Source organism: Gymnoscopelus braueri, assembly GCF_963280865.1.
Source record: "Gymnoscopelus braueri genome assembly, chromosome: 23".
Lineage (NCBI taxonomy): Eukaryota > Metazoa > Chordata > Actinopteri > Myctophiformes > Myctophidae > Gymnoscopelus > Gymnoscopelus braueri.
The window spans coordinates 13,000,160-13,022,659 of NC_137625.1; the positions used below are offsets into that span (position 1 = coordinate 13,000,160).

General features: G+C 43.6%; 1 protein-coding gene across 2 annotated transcripts in view; it reads right to left on the reverse strand.

Moving 5' to 3' along the window:
* anks1b (ankyrin repeat and sterile alpha motif domain containing 1B) overlaps window positions 1–22,500 on the reverse strand; it is a gene marked incomplete at its 5' end in the record, with an annotated part of 338,563 nt that overhangs the window by 227,761 nt on the left and 88,302 nt on the right. For both annotated transcript variants that reach the window (XM_080421028.1, XM_080421027.1), the window contains 2 exons: window positions 10,144–10,300; window positions 14,561–14,641. In XM_080421028.1, the coding sequence (XP_080277154.1) occupies window positions 10,144–10,300; window positions 14,561–14,641 (238 nt within the window). The remainder of the gene's footprint in view (window positions 1–10,143; window positions 10,301–14,560; window positions 14,642–22,500) is intronic.

Genomic DNA, 22,500 nt, shown 5'->3' on the forward strand with positions numbered 1-22,500 from the left:
GCCCGCTGCTGGCTGTTCAGCTGAGCATCGAGCATCAGGCGCCGGGAAGCACATGTCAGAACCGCTTCCAAGAGGAGCTAACTGCTGATGCTGTGTAGACAGGCTCTTCCTGGGGTTGTCTGCTAATATTAATAGTGCCGTGACTTTTCAGGGAGGGCACTTTCACACACTGAAGCATTTCCACAAAGGGGGGGGGGGGCAGCGGGTATGAGGAAACATATGGTTTCGTTTTGTGGCGGTGACGCATGCACGAGGGCGCGCGCACAGCGAGCACAGAGATGCACACAATGCAAAGTACACACGGCAGCCAGTTGGTGACCCCATGAACCTTTCACCTATGGTTTAGTTCAGAGGTTCCCAACGTAGGGTTCCAGGGAACCCCCAGGGGTCCTTGACGGGGTTCCAGCAGCGGGTCCCCCAGCTAAATGATTGATGGTTGGGAACAGGTGGCAAGGGAGAGCTCTTGAAATTGAGGCTCACACGGTAGAATGAAATTCCCTGCAGTTCCCATTAGTGGTCCAGCAGATGTCGCTATTTCCCCTCCTGCTGGCTGCAGAAGCATTTACACTCCATTCAAGTGAATGAGGTTTTGCCGGACTTTACACTCGATTTTATCACCTTAGGAAATATTTTCCTGAATACGTTATGCGCTGCCAGGCTACATCAGAGCCTAATTGCCCAGCCTGGTTCCATTTGTATACTATCAGAGTATCACTGAGGATATTACAGTGTAGATTGGGGTACCAGAGACATGAATTGTATCAAATAGGGGTCCGTGGCCTAATGTACTGCAAGTCAAACTGGGGGTCCTTGAAATAAAGAAAATTGTTGATAATCACTGGATTAGTTCTGGTTTATGCTCCCAGGGGCCCTAAAGGCCGGCAGGAAATATTACAAGGCGTAAAGTATCAAGCATGCACACGTGCGCGCACACACACACACACACACACACACACATTGTCTGCACAAAGGATAGCATACATGGACACTTTGTGCATGTTTTGCACTACCCTGTAATTACCTGCAGCTGTACGCATGCTACGGTCTTCCCCCACCAAACTGTACACACTGCATAGATTTGTGTTTACTCAGTGAAATGTCATTGATCCGCGGGATCAATGAAGTTATATCCCTATCTCATCTCATTGTCCGTCTTTCTCTTCTGGCTACTGAGGGTGTGGAATGAAGTTGAATCAAGAGGAGAAAGAGTGTGTGTGAGAGAGAGAGATGGAATGGTGTAACCGCCCCTTGCCCTATTGACTGCAGAAAGAAACGGGCCCAGGGGTTCTTGGCTGGTTCCCACACATCTCCACACATATCTGCTGTGGGTTCCTGGAGGAAGCCAGTGACCCGTCCACCACAGGGGTCATCATACATATGGATGTAATGAGGCTGTTTACACAGCATCTACACACACCCAGGGCAGCTTCTGTGTCTTCTCATTAACCCTTTAAGACCTGAGGCGATTCTTGATTTTTTTTTCTAAATCCTAATAGTTTTTTGAAAAAAATCTGTATATCTATAAAATATTTATTTTCAAGATTTTTCAAAAATAGCAGATATACAAGCTCATAGCGCGGCACTCGGTGCCGCGCTATGAGCTTGTATATCTGCTATTTTTGAATAGCCAAAGAAATCTAAAGTGACACAAGGTCTTGGTCTTAATGGGTCTTAACCTAGGGGTGGGACGATATATCGATATATCGATATATCGCGATACTTTCTCCCGCGATAAATAATCGATATCCTCCCGGAAAATATCGATATAAAAAAAAAAAAAATGCAATATATCGTGATATCGCAATATATCGATATTTTCAGATATCGTGATATATCGTTGGTGAAATTTCATGCAATATATCGTGATATCGCAATATATCGGCATTTTCAGATATCGTGATATATATTGTTATCGTGGGCCTAATATCGTGATACATATCGTATCGTGAGGTACCCATATCGTCCCACCCCTAGTCTTAACACATTGATTGCCTAGATCGAGTTAACTCGTTTTTAGAATCCATCGCTTGATTGCCTAGATCGAGTTTTAACTCGTTTTTAGATTTTTTTGGGGAAAATTCCACAAGGGGCGACCTAACACAGCTTTGGAATGATCGATCGTCTCTCAGAGAAGAAAAATGTGGATGTGACATCATTCCAAAAAACGTCACTTCCATCCGCCCCAATGATGGGATTTTCAGAAAAACGGCTGTAACTCAGTTTCTTTTTTTTCCATTGAAAACCACCCGTTTTCAGCGGACCAAAGCTCCAAAATGGCGGATTGCGGTTGGAAACTTGTCGTTCCCATGGATACACAGATCCTTCCGTCTACTCACAGGAAACTTTTTCCGTGTGTTTTTTTTACACAATGTCGGTTCCACGGCGTTTCAAATATCATCGGATTGAGGTAATTATACGCCGGCACGGGGATAGAAAACTATGTTTAATATCTTGGCAATCAATGTGTTAATGGGGTAACCACTCCAAACCCTCAGCTCTAGGTCAAAACGGACCCGAGTTGTGACTGTACTTGGACCGCTTTTTTTCTATCCACATCAAATTTCTTCTGCAAAAATAAGCTTGAGAGCTTGTTAGGGGTGTGCCGATACACTAATTTCACGAAACGATACCATACGATATTGGGCTCACAACTTCGATACGATTTCGATACGCACTTTTTTATCATGAAAATATATGGGGGAGAAAAAAAGCAAATGCAAACAAATAATTCTGTTTTTGCATCATTCAGACATGCAAACGTGTAGCTTTTCAGCTACAATAGCCGTTTTGAATCCAAATAGGGCAATAGTGTGACACCTGACCCGAAAAAAAACAACATGTTGTCACCCTTTTCACCTCGGGGCTGTTTGCATTATTATTATTGTAAAAAAATTAAAAAAATTAAAAATCCAAAACGATACATATTGTCAGGAAAACGTATCGCGATATATCGTGGGACGATATATTGGCACACCCTTAGAGCTTGTAGATCTGCACTTTTGGGCCAATTTTTCCCCCAGAATATGGATGCTGGGGTATTCTAACAACAACAATAACCAGACTGGCAGCCCTAATACGATATGTGGCCTATCCAGATTGGAAACAGATAAGTGTTTATGGAGTTATTGATGTTTTTAACCACATACAAGAGACTGTGGTTCTATATCTGCTGTACGTGATATGTTTGGGTTGAAACAAATGTTTTTTTTGTTTTGTTAAAAAGCTCTATATTCTGATATTGCTATAGAGTGTTTGTTCAGTAACAGGGGTCTTCCTGTCTCTCTTGCACTTTAACCCATTAACTCTCTCAGTGCCACGCCCCGAGATATCCCGAGTTTTTCCAGAGTACCCTCAGTGCCAGCACGAGAAATCCCGAGTTTTTACTTTTGACTGTGGTCGCGCTACACTGTATATTTTTCATGATCACTTTCGCTTCCTGACTCCTTCAGACTCATTGGGTTCCGGTTTCATGACGCAGATTCCGTTTCCGGTCCTCATTTTTTTCCCGCGATCATTTTCGGCCAGAATAGGGAAAGTCACAGTTTTTCACACGGTATATAAAACGAACGGAGAGGTCCACGTCTACTCTCTTTGGTCTGGGTGACGATCAGTCATCGTAGTCGTGTATCGCATCGTAATTTAGCCCGATCAACGATTGTCAAAAATGTCAACATCCGGTTATGACCGGATATGACGTGAGCCTGTTTGGGAGGGGGCGAGTGAGCCAGCGAGGTCATCAATGTGTCGATTTGTTGCTCTCTACTGGTAGAACTGTATTATGGGTTTAAAAACCCAATCAGATAATTTATTTGAATGAAAAATTACAAAATTAAAAAATAAAATAAAACGCAAATTTCTGGCACTGGGGGAGTACTTTATGAAAATACTCTTGGCAGTGAAAGAGTTAATACCTGGAACGCATCTGTGTCACTTTAGATTTCTTTGGCTATTAAAATATAGCAGATATACAAGCTCATAGCGCGAGTGCCGCGCTACGAGCTTGTAGATCTGCTATTTTTGAAAAATCATTTTTTAAAGATTTTTTTCCAAAAACTGTTAGGATTTAGAATTGTTTTAAGAATCGCCTCAGGTCTTAAAGGGTTAATAAACTGAAAATGCATTTTCAGGTGGTACACCAATTTCATCCAATCAGAGGACAGAGCCCATTTTACAAGCTTCAATTTTTGTAGTGTTTCAGTTCCAATTTTCTCCCGCAAATTGTTTTGTGTCATCACTTCCAATTGCCCTGGTCTATCCTGTATCCTGTATGAGTTCTCTCTCCTGACTGGATCAAACTGGTTTCCGGCTCAACGGCCGGAGCCAACAGGCTTTGTGTCGAAGTGCCCTTGAGCCAGACAAGGAACCCCTAAACTGCACAAGTCATCATATTGCTTGGACGACGTACCTTTCCTGTCCAATGCAGACATGGAACGGTTACCAGATGCGATTCCAGTGGGTCGGGGGGTCCCCATAGGATTTTGGGGGGGTCTCCAGGTAACAGTTACAGTAAGTGACAATGTAAACTTTTTAATACTTAAAAAAACAGAAAGAAAGAAAGAAAAAAGAACATTACTGCATCAAAAGTAACAAACAAACTATACTATAAAAACTGGTCAAACATTGGCCAAATTGTCAAATAATATAAGAAAGAGGCAAGCTCTACAAGATCTACAAGCTCACAACGCGAGGCGTTGTGAGCTTGTATATCGGCTATTTTCACAATATTTATCTGTGGAATCCAAGTCAAACAAAATGTAACGCCTCAACTCCTAGATTTCCAAGTGCTTGCCAGGGTGGGGGGTCCCCAGTTCAAATAGGATTTGTCTGGGGGGTCACAGCCTGAAAAGGTTGAGAGCCACTGGGATATGCAACTAGAATGGTGCTGAGTCGACAGAAGTGGACATCGCACCTGACTTGTTTTAAGTTTAGATTGAATGGGTTTTTGATGTATATGGTATTTTCACCGCTGAGTCTACATCAGGGGTCTTCAACGTTTTCAGGCCAAGGACCCCCTAGCTGAGAGAGAGATGAAGCATGGACCCCCTCTATATTCTATAAAATTGTGTTTCTTTTTTTTTTACTTGGTCTGCTCTTTTTTCTCTCTACACTTCTACCTCTTTGCCAAAAATAGCCGATCTACAAGCCCACAACGCCTCGCAGCGCGAGGCATTGTGGGCTTGTAGATCTGCTATTTTTGGCTAAAGTTCTCCTCAGAAAAGGGATGCTAGGGTTTAAGTGTTTATGGTAAAAAGAAAAATCATATCACACAAAGATTTGGCGGACCCCCTGTAGTAGCTCTGAGGACCCCCTAGGGGTCCCGGACCCCCTGTTGAAGACCCCTGGTCTACATGGTATGTGCTACGTATATGACACGGACTGTGTGCAACGTTTAAAAGTGATGCCAGCGCATTGACCACACAATGGGGGTCCTGATCAAGCATCAGTATCGGTGACGTGTTGCGGAGTCGGTTGGTGCTTTACAATGACCATATAGTTGCTGCGTTGGTTCACAAACTTAAATGGTAAACAGAGAGCTGGTCGCAGCGTATCACAGAATATGTGCCTGAGAAAAATCTGTTCACGCATGTAGTTGTCGGTGGACACACATGCGCACACCCACAACACCTGCACACAGAGAAAGACGGAACGAGACAGCGCATGAAATAACAACAGAGACAGAGTCATGCAAACTATGTCTATCTGTCTGCAAGACATCTAGCTGGGTCACCAAGCATGGTACAGGCCTCGAGTAAACAAGCAATACCTCATTATCTATCACTGTCACACCCTGACACTTACTGTGTGCGTGCGTGCGTGCGTGCGTGCGTGCGTCTCTCTCTCCCACTCTCAGACCCACACACACACACACACACACACACACACACAACACAACACAACACAACACAACACAACACAGTAAACACAAACAGCTGTGTATGCACACTGCTGGGACCAATTAGGCAGTAAACAGGGGGTTGTGAATGGTTTACCACGACCAATAACCTCCACTAACCACTAATAACGCTCCATGTTGAGCTTACACACCTACGCACACTTCTCTAATGCTCCACCTCGCTCTCTCTCTCTCTCTCCCTGTTTTGTCTCCCTGGTCTGGACATTTTATCATTTCTCTCCAGCAGTGTATATACTGTACATATTCATCTCCTGCTCGTTCTCCCTGATGTTAAAATAGAGCAGACAATAACCCCTTTTAAACTTCAAATGTTTTCGAATAACAGCCGATCTATAAGCTCGGTCGCTGTTTTTTTGCCATGCGACAACGACGTACGCCGAACTACGAATCGGGTTTAAGTGGTTAAGACAGAGCGTGCACCGGCCCTTGTGATCTGCCCTATAAAACTCAGCATAAACAATGACGATACAGCCCATAAACACACACACACACACACACACACACACACACACAAGTGGAGGCACGCGCACACACTCAACCTCTGACAGGAGTAATGGTGGTGCGTGGGCAGAGTAATATCGCTGAGAAAGGGGCTAATGCACAGCCGTGCTGTACGTATGTCTACGTGATGTGTGTGTGTGTGGGGCTCACTATATCATGCTGACTAATGCATGCAGGCCTACTTTTACCGTTTGCAGACAGACGGAGGGGAAATACGGAGCCGGGGCATCGTAAACACATGCTCACTCCATAAATCTTAGACGGTGGATTTATGAGCGTGTGTTCTGTACGACTGCATACCCGCACGGGCAACACACCGTACGGACTATTAGTGAACAACCATGGAGATGCAGAGCGCACATGCATGCGCCATGCGGAGGACACATATACCTCTAAGGAGCATTTTTAACCAGTCCCATGTTGCGCTGATGAGAGCAATGGTCATTTGAAATGTTAGACACTGCTGTAACACTGCTGTAGTGCCCCATATGAGTTTTTGCGCACATATACGTTTTTGCACACATAATTACTTTTTGGGGTAACTACAATATTCTCATGGCAGACCCCTGAACAGCATTTGTGCCATGTTTGGTGAAGATTGGAGCAACTGAGGCCCCCAGTGGTCATGGCAGACCACTGAACAGTGTTTGCGCAGATTGGAGCAACACTGTGCCAGGGGCACTTGGCGGCCACACGTGGCTATTCTGATGGTACTGTAGACCCCTGAACAGTGTTTGTGCTAAGTTTGGTGAGGATTGGTGCAACGGTGTGTCTTGCAAGTCTGCATATTACGTTTGTGATGTCCACCGTCCACTGTCGACCCACTGTCGACCCACCCTCTAGGCAATTTTAATATAGGATTAGTGGCATCTCACAACGATCAAGCATAAGCCCCTCTTAACTCTGTAAGCACCTTTCTTCTCCAAAGGACCACAATGGAAACAAGCTCTCATGTGTTATTGTGTTTTATCCTTTTGACAGGTATGTACAAATGTGTTGACGCGTATGCACTTTGTTAATGAAGATGTTATGCATGTCAATCAATCAATAGTGGAACTGCATAAGGCCTGCAACCAGCTCAGTGGCCTTGTGGTTAGAGTTCCCGCCCTGAGACTGGGAGTTTGGGGGTTCAATCCCCAGTAGAGTCATACCAAAGACTTAAAAAAACGGGACCTAAATGAAGGGTTGGATTGGGGGTAAGTCCCTGCAACATAGTAGTGTCATGTCCAGGGGGTGTACTTGTACATCAAGCTGACTCACACTATAGACACAGGAGAGGCTCCTGACCTATGGGCCACATATGGCTCGGGAAGCATTGGGTCCCAATTAGCTACGGTACTTACCCTAAACTGCCTGCCTCCACATTGATGGGGGTTCAATAAAATTACCTTCCACTCTTGCTGACAAAACTATTCCATGTCAGGGGCGATGGATGCCATTCATCACAGCAAACAATTAAGACTCCGGCCCCTCTCAGAAGGAAACAATTTGGCTGATGGCTACGGAGGAGAATGTGCTTATTAGGCTCTGTAAATGGCCGGCAAATCACCTTGAGGGAGACATTACAGTATCGCTGCAAAAACCTCAAGGAGGTGCTGGAGGAAACTCAAGGGGCGTTTTCACCACTAACAGCTGGTAAGGATGGGGAGAATTTACAGCGTTTGATTTAGATTTGAATACGGGTTGAGTGGTTATTTGTTTATTTTCATTCTGTGTTTTTCAAAAAAATATGTTTTTCAAAAAATATGTTTTTCAAAAAATATTTTTCAAAAAATATGTTTTTCAAAAAATATGTTTTTCAAATTGATTAGAAAATGTTTAAAATTGTTGACAAAATATCGGTCAAAACATCGATAATCAGTGGCAATGCTATACTGCTCTCCAAAATCACGCTGCGACAGCATAAATATGCTGCGAGAGCCGAGGGAGGAGGCGGTTTTCCCTTGACGACAGACGACAGCAGCGGAGGGCTGACGGCTCCCACCCCTGCTGTCAGAGACAGATCACTGATTACTGCAAGTAATCTGCAGCCATGGATCACTGCCACATTGAGAGACAACAGATGAATGGAAGCCCCGCCGATGAAGACCAACATTAATCAGAGAGATGGCGGAGGCGTCAATCCGTTCACGCAGTCTTTACACACGAGAAACAAACAGGCCGCTGGCCTTGGCATGCTTGGCACGCTTCTCCGACGGACGGGTGGCCGGAATCCAATCAATCGCCCCGAGCTGCCGGCCTAAATTCGGTAGTGCTTAGTTTAGTGTGACCCCGCCGATCTCTCCCTCTGCTCTGCCGTCCTGCATCAACATGATCGTTTATATTTTATGTATTATTCTGGACCTTGCAGGCTAGTGTTAATCTATCCATTTGTAACTCGGAGAGTGTACTGTGTCTGGAGTCTTGCTGGGCCGCCAGACAGGTAAGCACCCTAACGAGGCAGAGGCAGAGGCAGAGTTCAGCACCAAGGACAGCGCCTCTGCCTGAGTCTAGGACACGTCATAGAGGAGAGGCAGAGCCTTGTATTAGAGAGTTGCGTCACCTCGGGGGCAGAAAACAGCGCTGGCCACGTGGTTCATGTAAACTCGAAATATTGACAAACGCTCATAAACTTCCGGTTCAGGGCTTTGTCACTATTCGGCTCAGGGGCGCAGCCATGGGTGGGCTGGGGTGGGCAGTGGCCCACCCACATAGAAAGCTGGCCCACCCAATCGATTTTGATTTAAAAAATCGTTTAAATCAGGCAAAAATAAGAATTAAATAACATAACCCTAACCTAACCCTAACCCTAAAACCGAAATAAAGTAACAAAAAAACGCCCCAAAACAGCCAATATACACGCAATAACCGGGACACATGCACCGGGACACATGCACATATGCACGCGCGCTGCGTGCGCGTGCATGCGTGCCCACCCGCTCCTGCTCAGGCCCAACCTATACTAGCGTTCTGGCTGCGCCACTGATTCGGCTCCTAGGACTGGCCCGATGAAGTGAACGGAAGTGACGCAACTCTCCTTAAATGGCTCTGAGGGGAGGTAGGTTCCACTCTACCTCCTCAATCAGCCTGATCTGTGGACACCTGTGCTGGACAGCTAGGTGCTCAGGCGGTGAGCGAGAACTTCCACTATTTCCTCCATTTAACTGTAATGGTGAAATACCCTAATGACATTGTGCCTCTCTTCTATTATAGGCAACATAGAACTTGACTGGAAACACTGAAATGTGCATGGACAAAACCCTGCATTGGGAAGAATTTATGTTTGTTTTGGTTGCTTACCTTGGTAAGCAACATTCCCCATTCCCAACTCTGAGCAATTATCCCCAAATAAATGCCTGTATTTGGCTTTTGAAATACTGTATCTGTGTGTTGGTTTGGGTCAGTTGTCACAGTACAAATATAACCTAATCCTAATGGACCCTCACTGGTCCAATATGTACATTTTATGTCCTACCCAGAATTCAAACCCAGGGCATGAGAGACCGAATTTCCACCGCTCATCAAAGGGGCAACCCTCACTTGTGAAGGGGAGAAACTGTGCCTATGAGCTTCGGGCAGTACCACTTGTCAACCAGTAGAAGTCCTGCCTGCCTGACACCAGGGTCAGGTAGGAACAACTGTGAGCTGAATGTTCGCACTGGGTTCCATGTGTTTACAATAAAACATTGATTCATTAAACTAAGTTTGGGCTAAAGTCCTGAGAAACGCGCTTGCCCTACAGTACGTACCTGTTGGTTGACACGGCAGTGGGAGGGGCCGTGGTGGATGAGGATCCGCACGATGTGCACGTCTCCCCGCCAGGCGGCTAGGTGCAGCGGGAAGCATCCTTTACTGTCCGCCACGTTCGTAGACGCCTCGAACTGTAACAGCTTCAACACCACCTCTCTGAGAGACAGACAGACAGACAGACAGACAGACAGACATACAGACAGGCCGGGAGGCAGAGAGAGTGAGACAGAGACTGATTAAAAGATGGACCATGTACACTTTTACCACTTAAACCCTATACTTGGTTGAGCGGAGTCCCTCAGGGCTCCGGTGCATACTAGTGACTTTTCTGTTTTCGCTCTACATTGAATATCTTCGCTGAAAATAGCTGCTATTACCCCCACAATACGGATGCTGGAGTTTAAGTGTAAGTAAGTAAGCTGTGTAGTCAGCCAACCAGACAATATCAATAATTTCCACTGCACGGTATACTGGCTCAATTCAACTCAACTCCACTTTGCTTTTGGTACCCGGTACTTCATTTTCCAAAGCGTATAGGACCATCTCAGTATAGCCGGTCACCATAGCTGATCCTCTGTGCTAAAGAACAAATGGCGAAATATCTGGAAACACACTATATTTCACAACATTATTTCAACAAAAAAACGTTTCTGATAGCATGCTAGGTGAGAAATAGGCCAGGAAGTTGCTCATTGTGTCTAGTTTAAAAGTTTGTTAAAGACCCTGAGAAGGAAACTCAATGATTTGTTTCACACATTATAATTACACGATAAAAAAATCATGGCTGAAAATGTTTAAAAAGCCTGTGAACTATGTTTTACTGACATAACATAAAGGATAGGCTACAGCAGCAGAGGACAGCAAACTGGGACTACAATTCGCAGAGGCTCACCAAAATGGATGTTCTCAGAAGTCACAAACAGTAGACCTGGGGTTCTCAACCTGTGGGTCGGGACCATCAGGCTGGTCTCCGCATGATTTTGGGGGGGTCCCCAGATGACAGTAAAGTGACAATTTAATTGAATACCTAATACCTAAAAAAAGATAATTCAAAGAAAGAAAATAAATGAAATAAAAAAGATCATTACTGCATCAAAAGTGATCAACAAACTATACTATAAAAACTGGTCAAACATTGGCCAAATTGTCAAATAATTATAAGAATCCTGAAAATAGCTGATCTACAAGCTTGGGGGGTCAAGGCCTGAAAAGGTTGAGAACCACTGACATAGACTGTCTGAGTTGTTTTTGGCAGTCTAGGCTCTTGTAAGGGCCTGGTTCAGTTGTATGTGTCCTTCTCTGACCACAAATGGTTCACATCCTGTTCTACACAAGGCTGAGAAAGGCTCGATTGAGCCACAAAGGTACTAAGGTCTAAGGTGTACCTAATAGAGATGCACCAATCAATCGGCCGCCGATCAAAAAAGACGGTTTTATGTCACCTGCCGGTCACTGTCATAAATTCCGATTTTATGCCGGTCAAATTGATACTGCATGGGCACTGGCACTGCGCAGCAACAGTCGACTCGGTAAACATTGGCAAGAAGTGACAGCCTACAGATGGTGCTGATTACCTTTGAAATATAAGAATACATATATCGAATATATATATTATGGAATATATTATATATAAGTAAGTAAGTAAGTGCGTCACCAGGCTTCTCAGCCGGTCCATGCAGTTGAATAGTTTCACTTTCAGTGACAGACAACAGCAGTGCAAAAGCTGTTGTAGACTACAGAAAAAAACTGCCTATAAACATCCCTTTTATTTTAGCCAGTTCCAAAGAAAAATCACCCCCCTGTCTGTCTTCAACGTTTTCAGGCCAAGGACCCCCTAGCTGAGAGAGAGATAAAACAGGGACCCCCTCTATATTGTGTAAAATTGTGCTGCAGATTAAACTATTTTTGGCTTAAGTCCTCCTCAGAAATCGGATGCTAGTGGTTAATGTAAAAAATATCATATCACACAAAGATTTGGCGGACCCCCTGTAGTAACTCTGAGGACCCCTAGGGGTCCCGGACCCCCTGTTGAAGTCCCATGACTAGTGACATAAGGTACATTTCTCACCTTGACTCAGCTTACTTGGCAGTACAGCATTATTTGATGACAATACTGTACTGATACTGTATATTGTACTGTACATACAGTAAAGGGCCAGTCAGATTATATATTTGTTGTTCTGTAGTAAACTGGAGTCTGGTACTCCTTTCCTAGTCCCTGTATGTTGCTACCATGTAAGGCTTCTTTATTACTTCACATGTTCACTTTTCATTACTGTTACTATCTTGTTTCTAACTGTATCTGTCTCTACCCCCCCCCCCCTCCTCCCCCTGTATCTGCCCTGTGTTTCTCACTGCTGTACTGCTACTGGCACCTGAATTGCCGATACCGTCTAGTGGAAAAGCACCAACAACAGACAGACAGACATTCAGAGACAGAATCACAGGCGTGGGGGAGGGGACTGGAGACTTCAGTGAGAGAACAGAGGAGGTTTAGCTAATACACTTTGGACTCTAATAGAAGAACTCCCACTCCACAAAGTGATGAAGTGACTAATCAGCGTGACAGCGTACCAGGTTTGTGCTGAGCATTCATTTAGCTGGAGCACAGGGAAGTGTCATGAGAGACTGTCACCTCTCTCTGAGGTGGTGAGGTGAGCCACCTCATTTGCATTCAGAATGCCAGAGAGAGAGAGAGAGAGAGAGAGAGAGAGAGAGAGAGAGAGAGAGAGAGAGAGAGAGAGAGAGAGAGAGAGAGAGAGAGAGAGAGAGAGAGAGAGAGAGAGAGAGAGAGAGAGAGAGAGAGAGAAGGGCAGAAGCCTCTCTCAGGAAGAGACTGAGCGTGACAGAGAGACTCAATAATAAACAGTGCTGTTGAGCTTTTCAATCTCATTCCTCTGTGCCCAAAACTGGGTAGACTCGCTCATAATCCCATTGAGAAGGTCAAATACATCTGAGCTACTACTTGATTATTAGTTTGATAGTATAGTCTCTAGAGTCAGAGCTGAAGTCCAGTATTGTAGAGTTCAGTACTGACTGTAGAGTCTAGAGGACTCTCGAGTACCAGTGCTGAACTCTATTGTTATGATTTGACACCTGCCATTTAACAGTATATAAACACTCAATGAAAGAAACATAATTGCCCCAATGGCACTCAATGACAACAGTCATAAACATCTGGCTATTGCCAAGTTGTTGTCACTTAAAATTTGTACTGAAAGGTACATAATTGACCGAATGACACTTAAGTCATCAACATTCCTAATGCTTCCTTCACGTCTTGGTTATGACAGTGTCATGTCAGTCTTATGTACACACCTTCACATAAAGTGTTGCCAATTATTTCAAATAACCTCAGCCGAATAGTAAAACACTCTGGCTCCAGTCTATTTTAATTATCACTTGCAGTGTTGCCAGATTTTTCACGAGAAATAAGCAACCTGGTTTATGAAAACAAGCCCAAAAGAAGCAACCTAGGCCAAGAGCACTTTAAACCTATATACATCGGCTATTTGAAAGTAGCCGATCTGCAAGCTCAACAACGCGTCAGGATGCGACACGTTGTGAGCTTGTAGATCTGCTATTTTCAAAGAAATCTTGAAAAAAAAAGTGCTAAATGTATGGAATCTTTTTTTTAAACATTTTAACAACTCAAATCTGGTACGGGGGTCCCTGGCACAAATTATAAATTCAGATGGGGGTCCGTGGACTAAAAAGACATTAATTTATTTGGGGGGGGGGGCAAGAATTTTAACAAGCCGAAATAAGCAACTACACTTTAAAAACAAGCCCAAAAAAAAGCAACAATGTTTACAAGCTGTACCAATATTTACAAGCTACTTTACAGAAAAACAAGCCCAAAGTCGCTTATAATAAGCAGACACGGCAACACTGGTCACTTGTCTGCCTTTCGTTGCCACCTAACACTTTAAACAAGTTCCAGCACGTGTTGCTGGCTTAAGTCCTATACTGTCACGCTGCATTTCTCCTCCCCTCCCTCCTTTCCCTTCCCCCCGTTGAGCTAAAGTAGGAAATCCACATAATTGCCCCGAAAACCCACCGCTAATCCTTCAGTTCCGCTAAAGTGGGCTAACGGTGAGGTTAATGCTAATCCACAGTGTGGAAAGGCTTTATCAGCAGGCCCAGGTGAGAGTGAGTGAACTGTGTGTATTCATTCTGTCTCTCTCTCTCTCACACACACACACACACACACACACACACACACACACACACACACACACACACACACACACACACACACACACACCCACCCCCACACACACACACACACACACACACACACACACACACACACACAATCCAGAATGTTTGTATTTTATTTTGTGTGTTTTGGATTCTATTTTGCTATATGCTATTTGTATGGTTTGTGTGGTGTAGTGGTGTTCCAATTCCTACCTGTGACCGTTGAGCGACGCGTGGTGTAGAGGCGTGTATCCTGAACTATCTGTGCAGTTGACATTCAGGCCCTTCCACATGCTGTGAAGAAAACAAGAGAAAATCACAAAAAAGTCCTTCTTTGGGGTTCAGGAAAAGATGCAAATCTCAAAGCCTTGATCATCATCGTCAACCTTAAAAGAGCATGACGAGTTCAAATTCCTGGGTGTTAATTTAACTCAGAGTGTACAAATGGACCTGTAAGAGATAAATGAACACTTGAGACTTTGCAGTGTGTCATTTTGTAAAAAGGCTGAGCATGGAAATAAAACCACACTAAACACGATCTCAGAAAGACAGCCAGGCACGCACTAATTGTGAGCAGAAAACACACGCACGCACGCACGCACACACACACATGCACAAACATGTTCATACATACATACACAGACATGACCATGTACACACATGTAAACACACACTTTCCACATGCACAGGAAAAACACAGATGGACAAACGGACACACACACACACACACACACACACACACGCACCTACATGCGCGCACACACAACGCCGCCACATGAATGCTCAAAATGTACATGAAAAACAGACAAACATACACACACATACACACACACAGGCACACACCCTAACTCACCCCAGGGTATTTCCCAGGGTTGTAATTATGTGACCTCTCTTTTTCACATGAATTTCTCCCGGCATGTCGGGAGAAAAATACTAATTAGCTGAATTGTGGTGTCAACAGCCCAGGGCTGCCATGCCATGCTGTATCAAAGTTAATGGCTCTGCAATTTCTTTTTACCTTTTCCGGCAAAGCATTCTCACACCCAGGAGGTCATACTACAGTGATGAGTCGGGCAAGTAGGGCTGCAAATATTGCATTATTATTAGCGATTATTCTATTGATTACTTTTTGTTTCATCCAACAATCAAGACGCTTTTTTGGATGATTTTGATTTTGATACACAGGCTGACACACTGGCAAACACACAAATGGACACACACAGACGGGCGAAAACATAGTCTTCACCTCCCGGCCAGTCAGCCTGACGAAGACAATTGTTGGTATATAAAATAGCTCTGGGTTTTGAGCCAGGGTCCAGCACCACCATCCTGACTAAGAATCAACCTGGGGACCACTGTTGTTTCGAGTGGGGATATGGGTTGCACAGAGTCTGTCTATTCTTGGCTATAGTGGCAATAGTCTTCACTTTCCTAGTACATCACTGAAGGCATGGTCAGGATGGAACGACATGCAATACCTTCACAAACCACCAGTTGAGAACCCTTGATAAAAAAAACGAATCGGTGTATTTTCTCTTTAAGAGGAGTATTTTCTCTTTAACAAGAGTGTATTTATTTCATAATGTGAACAGACCAGGGCTAGGGGGAAGTGTTCTAGTACGCTGCTGCACAAATAGCTACCGGCACTGACAGACTACACTACAATGATTAAGATCAATGCTACTATGTGAATAGTACATGGATACACACACACACACACACACACAGACACGCATACACACACACACACACGCGTGCCCGAACAGTCACAAACGCACACAAGCCAACAACAACCCACGCAGACATATTAGACAAAAAAAATGCCTGTGGGTCCATGGCTCATCCGTGGCCCGACTCATTCACAAATTCTGTGCATGCGTACACGTACACACGTACACACGTACACACACGCACGCACGCACGCACGCACGCACGCACGCACGCACGCACGCACGCACGCACGCACGCACGCACGCACGCACGCACGCACGCACGCACGCACGCACGCACGCACGCGCACACACACACACACACACACACACACAATCAATCAATAGCAAATGGGTCTGGGGTAGTCTAGACAGCTCTAGGGTTAACCGACATTGGTTGTGATGGATGGAGCATGAGAAGAACTTTACTTTGGGAGAAATAACAGCTGAATTCAACCATGAGCAACTACAACCACAATGCAGCCAAATCAAAAATCACAATATGTTTATATTGACCAAACTTATACCTCAATATTTTTTTATATTGCAACGATATTATTGGGGGGATGACTATTAGTATTTTCCCAAAAATGTCAGACAGTTATGATATAGGATAATAATAATTTAAAAAAAATGTTTTCATACAAAAATACCGTATCTTACATAGACAGTAACAGTAATGACATGTTTTGGGCAGTGGACATATGGCAAGTTGAACTAAAACTAACAAAAATCTAAAACTAGTATTGACAAAACATTTCAGTTAACTGAAATAAAAACGAGGCTTTACAAAAAAACTATAACTAATTGAAACTTTATTGTGTCTTCACAAGACAATTAACTAGAGACTAACTAAAGAGAAAACGTCCTTAGTTTTAGTCTTCGTTTTAAAATATACTCAAAATAACCAGTCTACAAGTTGGCAACATTGCAAGCTTGTAAACTGGCTTTTTTCCTAAGCATTTTGAATCTTGCCCCTGAACTAAAACCAATAAAAAATAAACCGTCTTCACAAAATTACTAAACAAGCAAACCCGCTTTAAAAACGAATGAAAACTAAATGAAATGAAAGTCAAAACTAATTAAAAACTATTTAAAAGTGCAAAGCTATGATAACATTGATACGTATACACCAAACGCTACTCAATACACACTTCTCATAAGTTACAGTTTCTACTTTGGGTCAGATAATTGTTCCACAGACAGCACTGCTGTGTGTGTGTGTGTGTGTGTGTGTGTGTGTGTGTGTGTGTGTGTGTGTGTGTGTGTGTGTGTGTGTGTGTGTGTGTGTGTGTGTGTGTGTGTGTGTGTGTGTGTGGAGCCTATCTGCCCGCCGCTTTCAGAATTGATCTAATAGAAGGAGTCTGATGTGTTAGTTAGAGGGAGGAGACTGACAGGTGCATGCTGGGAGAGGTCGAAGGTTCGAGAGATGCTGACTCAATGTGAGACTTACTTTTCAGAAAATGGAAAAAAGAACCCATGTTCTAATGGATCCAACGTAGTTATCAATTAGTCACAAGCTCTTGTTAATACTTTTCATAGGTTAAATATTTATAAAACACACAGACAAACTTAACCACTTTCAGGGGTTGTGAGCTTAGTTCGGCTATTGTTGCTACTTTTATGTGACATTGTAGTATGACGAAGTCGGGCATTAATTTACACAAAAAATTACATTACGCTGAAATATGGAGATGTAAGGTTTCCGCCTGACACCAACGATATTACACAATGGCTATTTCCAGCCAGGCATTTTGATTGGTTTAATTAGGCTCTCCAGCTGTGCTCAAATCACAGCAGAGCACACCTCAACCGTGCTCACATGAGTATCCCTCCAAACTATCACTCGCTCACTCGCTTTGCTAGCTTATTGGAATCTTCGGTGTGTGAGGAACTAGTATCACTAGTTTTCACCATAACCATTGTATAATTTCAATATTACACGAGAGGTGTTCTTTGCCGTTATTAATGACACTTCAGTGATGCCAACCGAAACAGTGATGATAACACACAATGAAAACATTAAAGAATACACACCCACGTTGTATTGCTTCATTCAGTGGTTCTTAAAACATGTTCATGTCAAACTGATATGCCTTTGGCAATGGACCCCCATTTGAAAAGAGTTTGTGCCAGGGAGGGACCCCCCGAAAGAGAATATTTGTCAACATTTGTCAACGGTTTAAACTGATCCTCATTTTTCTGAGGACCACCCTGGAACCCCCTTGACGATCCCTAGGGGTCGCCGGTCCCCACTTTGAGGTACAGTACCCAATTATAAAAGCATTGTTCTATAGCAGGCTGAATGCTGAATCAATAAGGCTTACAAGTACACACACACACGCGTTGTTTTCAAGCATTCAAAAAACCAATCTGTACCCCTAACACTAACACTTGGCTCCTTCAAGTAAATATCGTTGTGCCTGCCTCCCACACCCATAAACACAATCTATCACCCCCTTATACGCAGCACACACACACACACACACACACACACACACACACACACACACACACACACACACACACACACACACACACACACACACACACACACACACACACACACACACACACACACACACACACACACACACACACACACACACACACACACACACAAAAACACCAGTCATGCTCTCTCTCTCACACACCCTTCATAAACAACCTGCACAAACAAACGTGCATACATGCATACCCTACTTTGTAAGGGAATATGTGAGCGACCGCCGTTAGCTGTGTGTTGCGTGCGCGTGCGTGCGTGTCAGTGTTGCCAGATTTTGCAAGAGAAATAAGCAACGAGGTCTATGAAAACAATCCCAAAAGAATTGACTATAGGCCACATGAGCACTTTAAACCTATATACACATCGGCTATTTGAATAGGTGATCTACAAGCACACAATGCTTATGGATCTAGAAAAAAAAGATAAATATTTGGAATATATTTTTTAAATATTTTAACAACACAAATCTGGTATCGGGGTCTCTTGCACAAAATATTTTCAGATGGGGGTCTACACTATGGACAAATTACATAATAATTTTGGGGTCCTTAATTATTGCTTAAAAAATACTTAAAACATTAGGAAACAAGCCCAAATAAGCAACTACACTTAAAAAAATAACCCCCAAAAAACACAATCCGCAACTACCAATATCTACAAGCAACTTTACAGAAAAACAAGCCCAAAGTCGCTTATAATAAGCAGACATGGCAACACTGGTGTGCGTGTGTGCGTGTGCGTGTGCGTGTGTGTGTGTGTGTGTGTGTATGTGTGCATGCTGTTGTAACAGCACAGACGGGAACAAGGAGAAACGCTGTCTACACTCACCGACACCTTGTTCTGGGTGCGGGGTGTCATTTCACACACACATGCTCTCGTACTGCAGCACGCACGCTCGTACCAACATCCTGCTCGTCTGCTCTAAAATTAAAACGTATAAACATTTTTTTGAAATGAAACAAATTGCCTGTGTCGCTGCGGAACAAGGTCTGTTTTATCATTTATTTTATGTCGACTGCAGGTGGTGAGTGTTACAGGTACTACCTGTCCTGCACCAACAGGACAAACAAATCTCTACAGACTGGTCCTTTAACCACTTGAACCCTCTCAGTAAATCAGACCCGAGTTACAACTATACTTGGACCACTTTTTTTGCCGTCTCCAACAAATCTCTTCGCCAGAAATAGCAGATCTACAAGCTCACAACTTGTAGAGGTTGTGAGCTTGTAGATTTTGGGGCAAAAATGTTACCCCAGAATATGGATGCTGGGGTTCAAGTGGTTAAAGAAAACAAACACTTTGCACTGGAAACGCAAAGCACGCCGTTTCCCAGCAAATAGCCCATATTATTCTTTATCAGCAATGTTCTGTTCAGTTCTGCTGAGCTGCGGTTCTGTGCCAGAACTGGGTTCAGGCCTGTGTCTGTCTCTATTGTTCTCTGTGCTTAATACTCTCAAGCACACAAAGCCAGCAAGCAGGGTTTGGAATTGAATTAGTAGAAAACATGAGATTAGATAATGGAGGAGAGGTGGAGGTGGAGGAGGGAGAATGCTGCTAGATTAGTAAAAAATGCAGACGACGATGTCCTATTCAATTAACCTCAGGCACTACAGCAGCGGCAATGTTCTGTGCGTGCTTGTGTGCGTGTGTGTGAGGCTTTGTCTCTTCCTACCTGAATCATTAGGTGTTTATTCTACTGCATGGAATAAAATACTCCACATGATCACACATACAGTCGGTCCCTGGCAAATCACTATAATTGCGAACGCAGCGGAAGGAGGCGCGCAAGTGGAAACCCTGCTTACTATGAAACCCTGCTCGGCTTGTGTGTGTGTGTGTGTGTGTGTGTGTGTGTGTCCGTCTGTCTGTGTGCAGTATTGTGTGCACTGCCTGTGTGCAGCCGCGCCCCCATGTGGACAGATCGCAGAGTGCACTATAGTGTGGCTGAAATCCGCCTGCCCGTGGGTGACTAATTACACTCCTCTGAGAGAAATATAGCAGCTACAGTCAAAAATAACACATCTAAAAGCATCTAGACGAGTTCATCTATTGGGATATCTAAGAATTCCATGTCATTTGTGCATATTTCAGGCCGGATGGCAAGTTGAAAACGCCTTAGTTTGAGGACAGTTTTTGATTTCTTGTTATTTTCAAGCTGCGTTCGCTTCCCGCGTTCGCGCGTCTTACTTGTCCAGTACACATCGGCTATTTGAAAATGGGAAAACATTTGAAACATTTTAACAACACAAATGTGGTTCCTCCTTGACACAAAATGTTTTCAGATGGAGGTCTGTGGACATTACGGCCAAATACATATTCATTTGGGGGTTCTTAACCCCTTAAGACCCGAGGCCAATTCTTTTTTTTTTTAATTCTTCTAAATCATAAAAGGTTTCTGAAAAACTTATGTTGCTAAATCAGTGGTGCTCAAACTTTTTCACGCCAAGGACCCCCAACATTATCATGTATTTGGCCACAGACCCCCAATCTTAAAATATTTTGTTCCAGGGACCTCCAGAAGCAAAGATTTGTGTTGAAATGTTCATTTAAAGATATATATATACCCCTGGGGGTCCCTGGACCCCACTTTGAGAACCTATGTGCTATATATATAGCTAAAATAACACAGACGCTTTCCCTGAATGAATGGGTTAAACCAATGGTTGAAAACATTAGGAAGCATGCCCAATATTTACAAGCGACTAAACTGAAAAAACAAGTTGCTTATAATAAGACATGGCAACACTGCTGAGACAGTGTGATAGCTGCTGTTCACACCCCCTTGCCCATTTCCCCCTTTGAGTTGAGTTGGTCTGGTGTTTAGTGTGGCAATATTACAAATATGAGTGTTCATATAAAGGGCCATTATCATGAATGCTCCTCCAGATCAGAAACAAACAAAAATATGGATACAAGTCTGACAGTGCACTTATCTCGTCTCCAACGGGACTCCCTCTTCCTTTGGTGTGTCGCCCAGGTGGCGCCTAAACCCTAACTTCACAAAAACTATGCCTAGCCCTAACCTTAACCCTAACCTCACAGAAACTATGCCTAAACCTAACCTCAAAACCACGTGGACCTGGGCGAAACACAGAAAAGACAGAGTCCGCTCAAATAACATGTACACACCTGTATATGATGTTAATGTGTTAAATTTGTTTCATTAATCTCTTTCCCTTTGCTTTCACTCCACCTCTATCTTCTCACGGAATACTGCAAAATGGTGAAAGAATATCACCCACTTCTTTACACCTGTAAAGCTGTGATGTGACAAAAAAAATCACACCCAGTGTGAAGTGAGCGGTGCTATTTATGAGTTATTAATTTCATCATGCATCTCGGTAGCCAATCACAGTACGTCTGCGAAGTTTGACGTTAATTTCATCATGTGTCTCGCTAGCCAATCACGGCACGTCCTGCAGAGCTTAGCCTATGGCCGTGTTTTCCACAGCATGGCGTCACAGCGAAAGACAAATTTTCACGACGGAAAGAAAAACTTTCGACACGGATGGGTCCTAAACCCTCTTATAGGAGCGGTTACACCGCTCAAAAAGCTGATTCTGATTCTCCAAATTGCATCCTTGGACTTTGATACGTGACTACGTGACTCATTTCCTGCCAGAATTATTTCAGATTTTTTGCTGTAGACTGCCAGAGATTTTTCATTGAAAAAAAAAGTTCTCAGGAGCCGAGATACAGATTTTTTAAGTTTTAAGTTAACAATGAAGTGGATAGGAGTTTAAATCTTTGATATATCATATCTCCTTGGTCTTTGGGTCTAAAAATAAGAAAAAAACGAAAAAACAAAAAACTTTTTTTTTTTTTTTTTTTTTTAAATAGAACGCAGATCTGCGTCTTTGGCAGCCAGGCGAGAAATTAAATAGAACTCAGATATGCGTCTTTGGCAGCCAATGTGTTAAAAATCATAACCTCTGCCA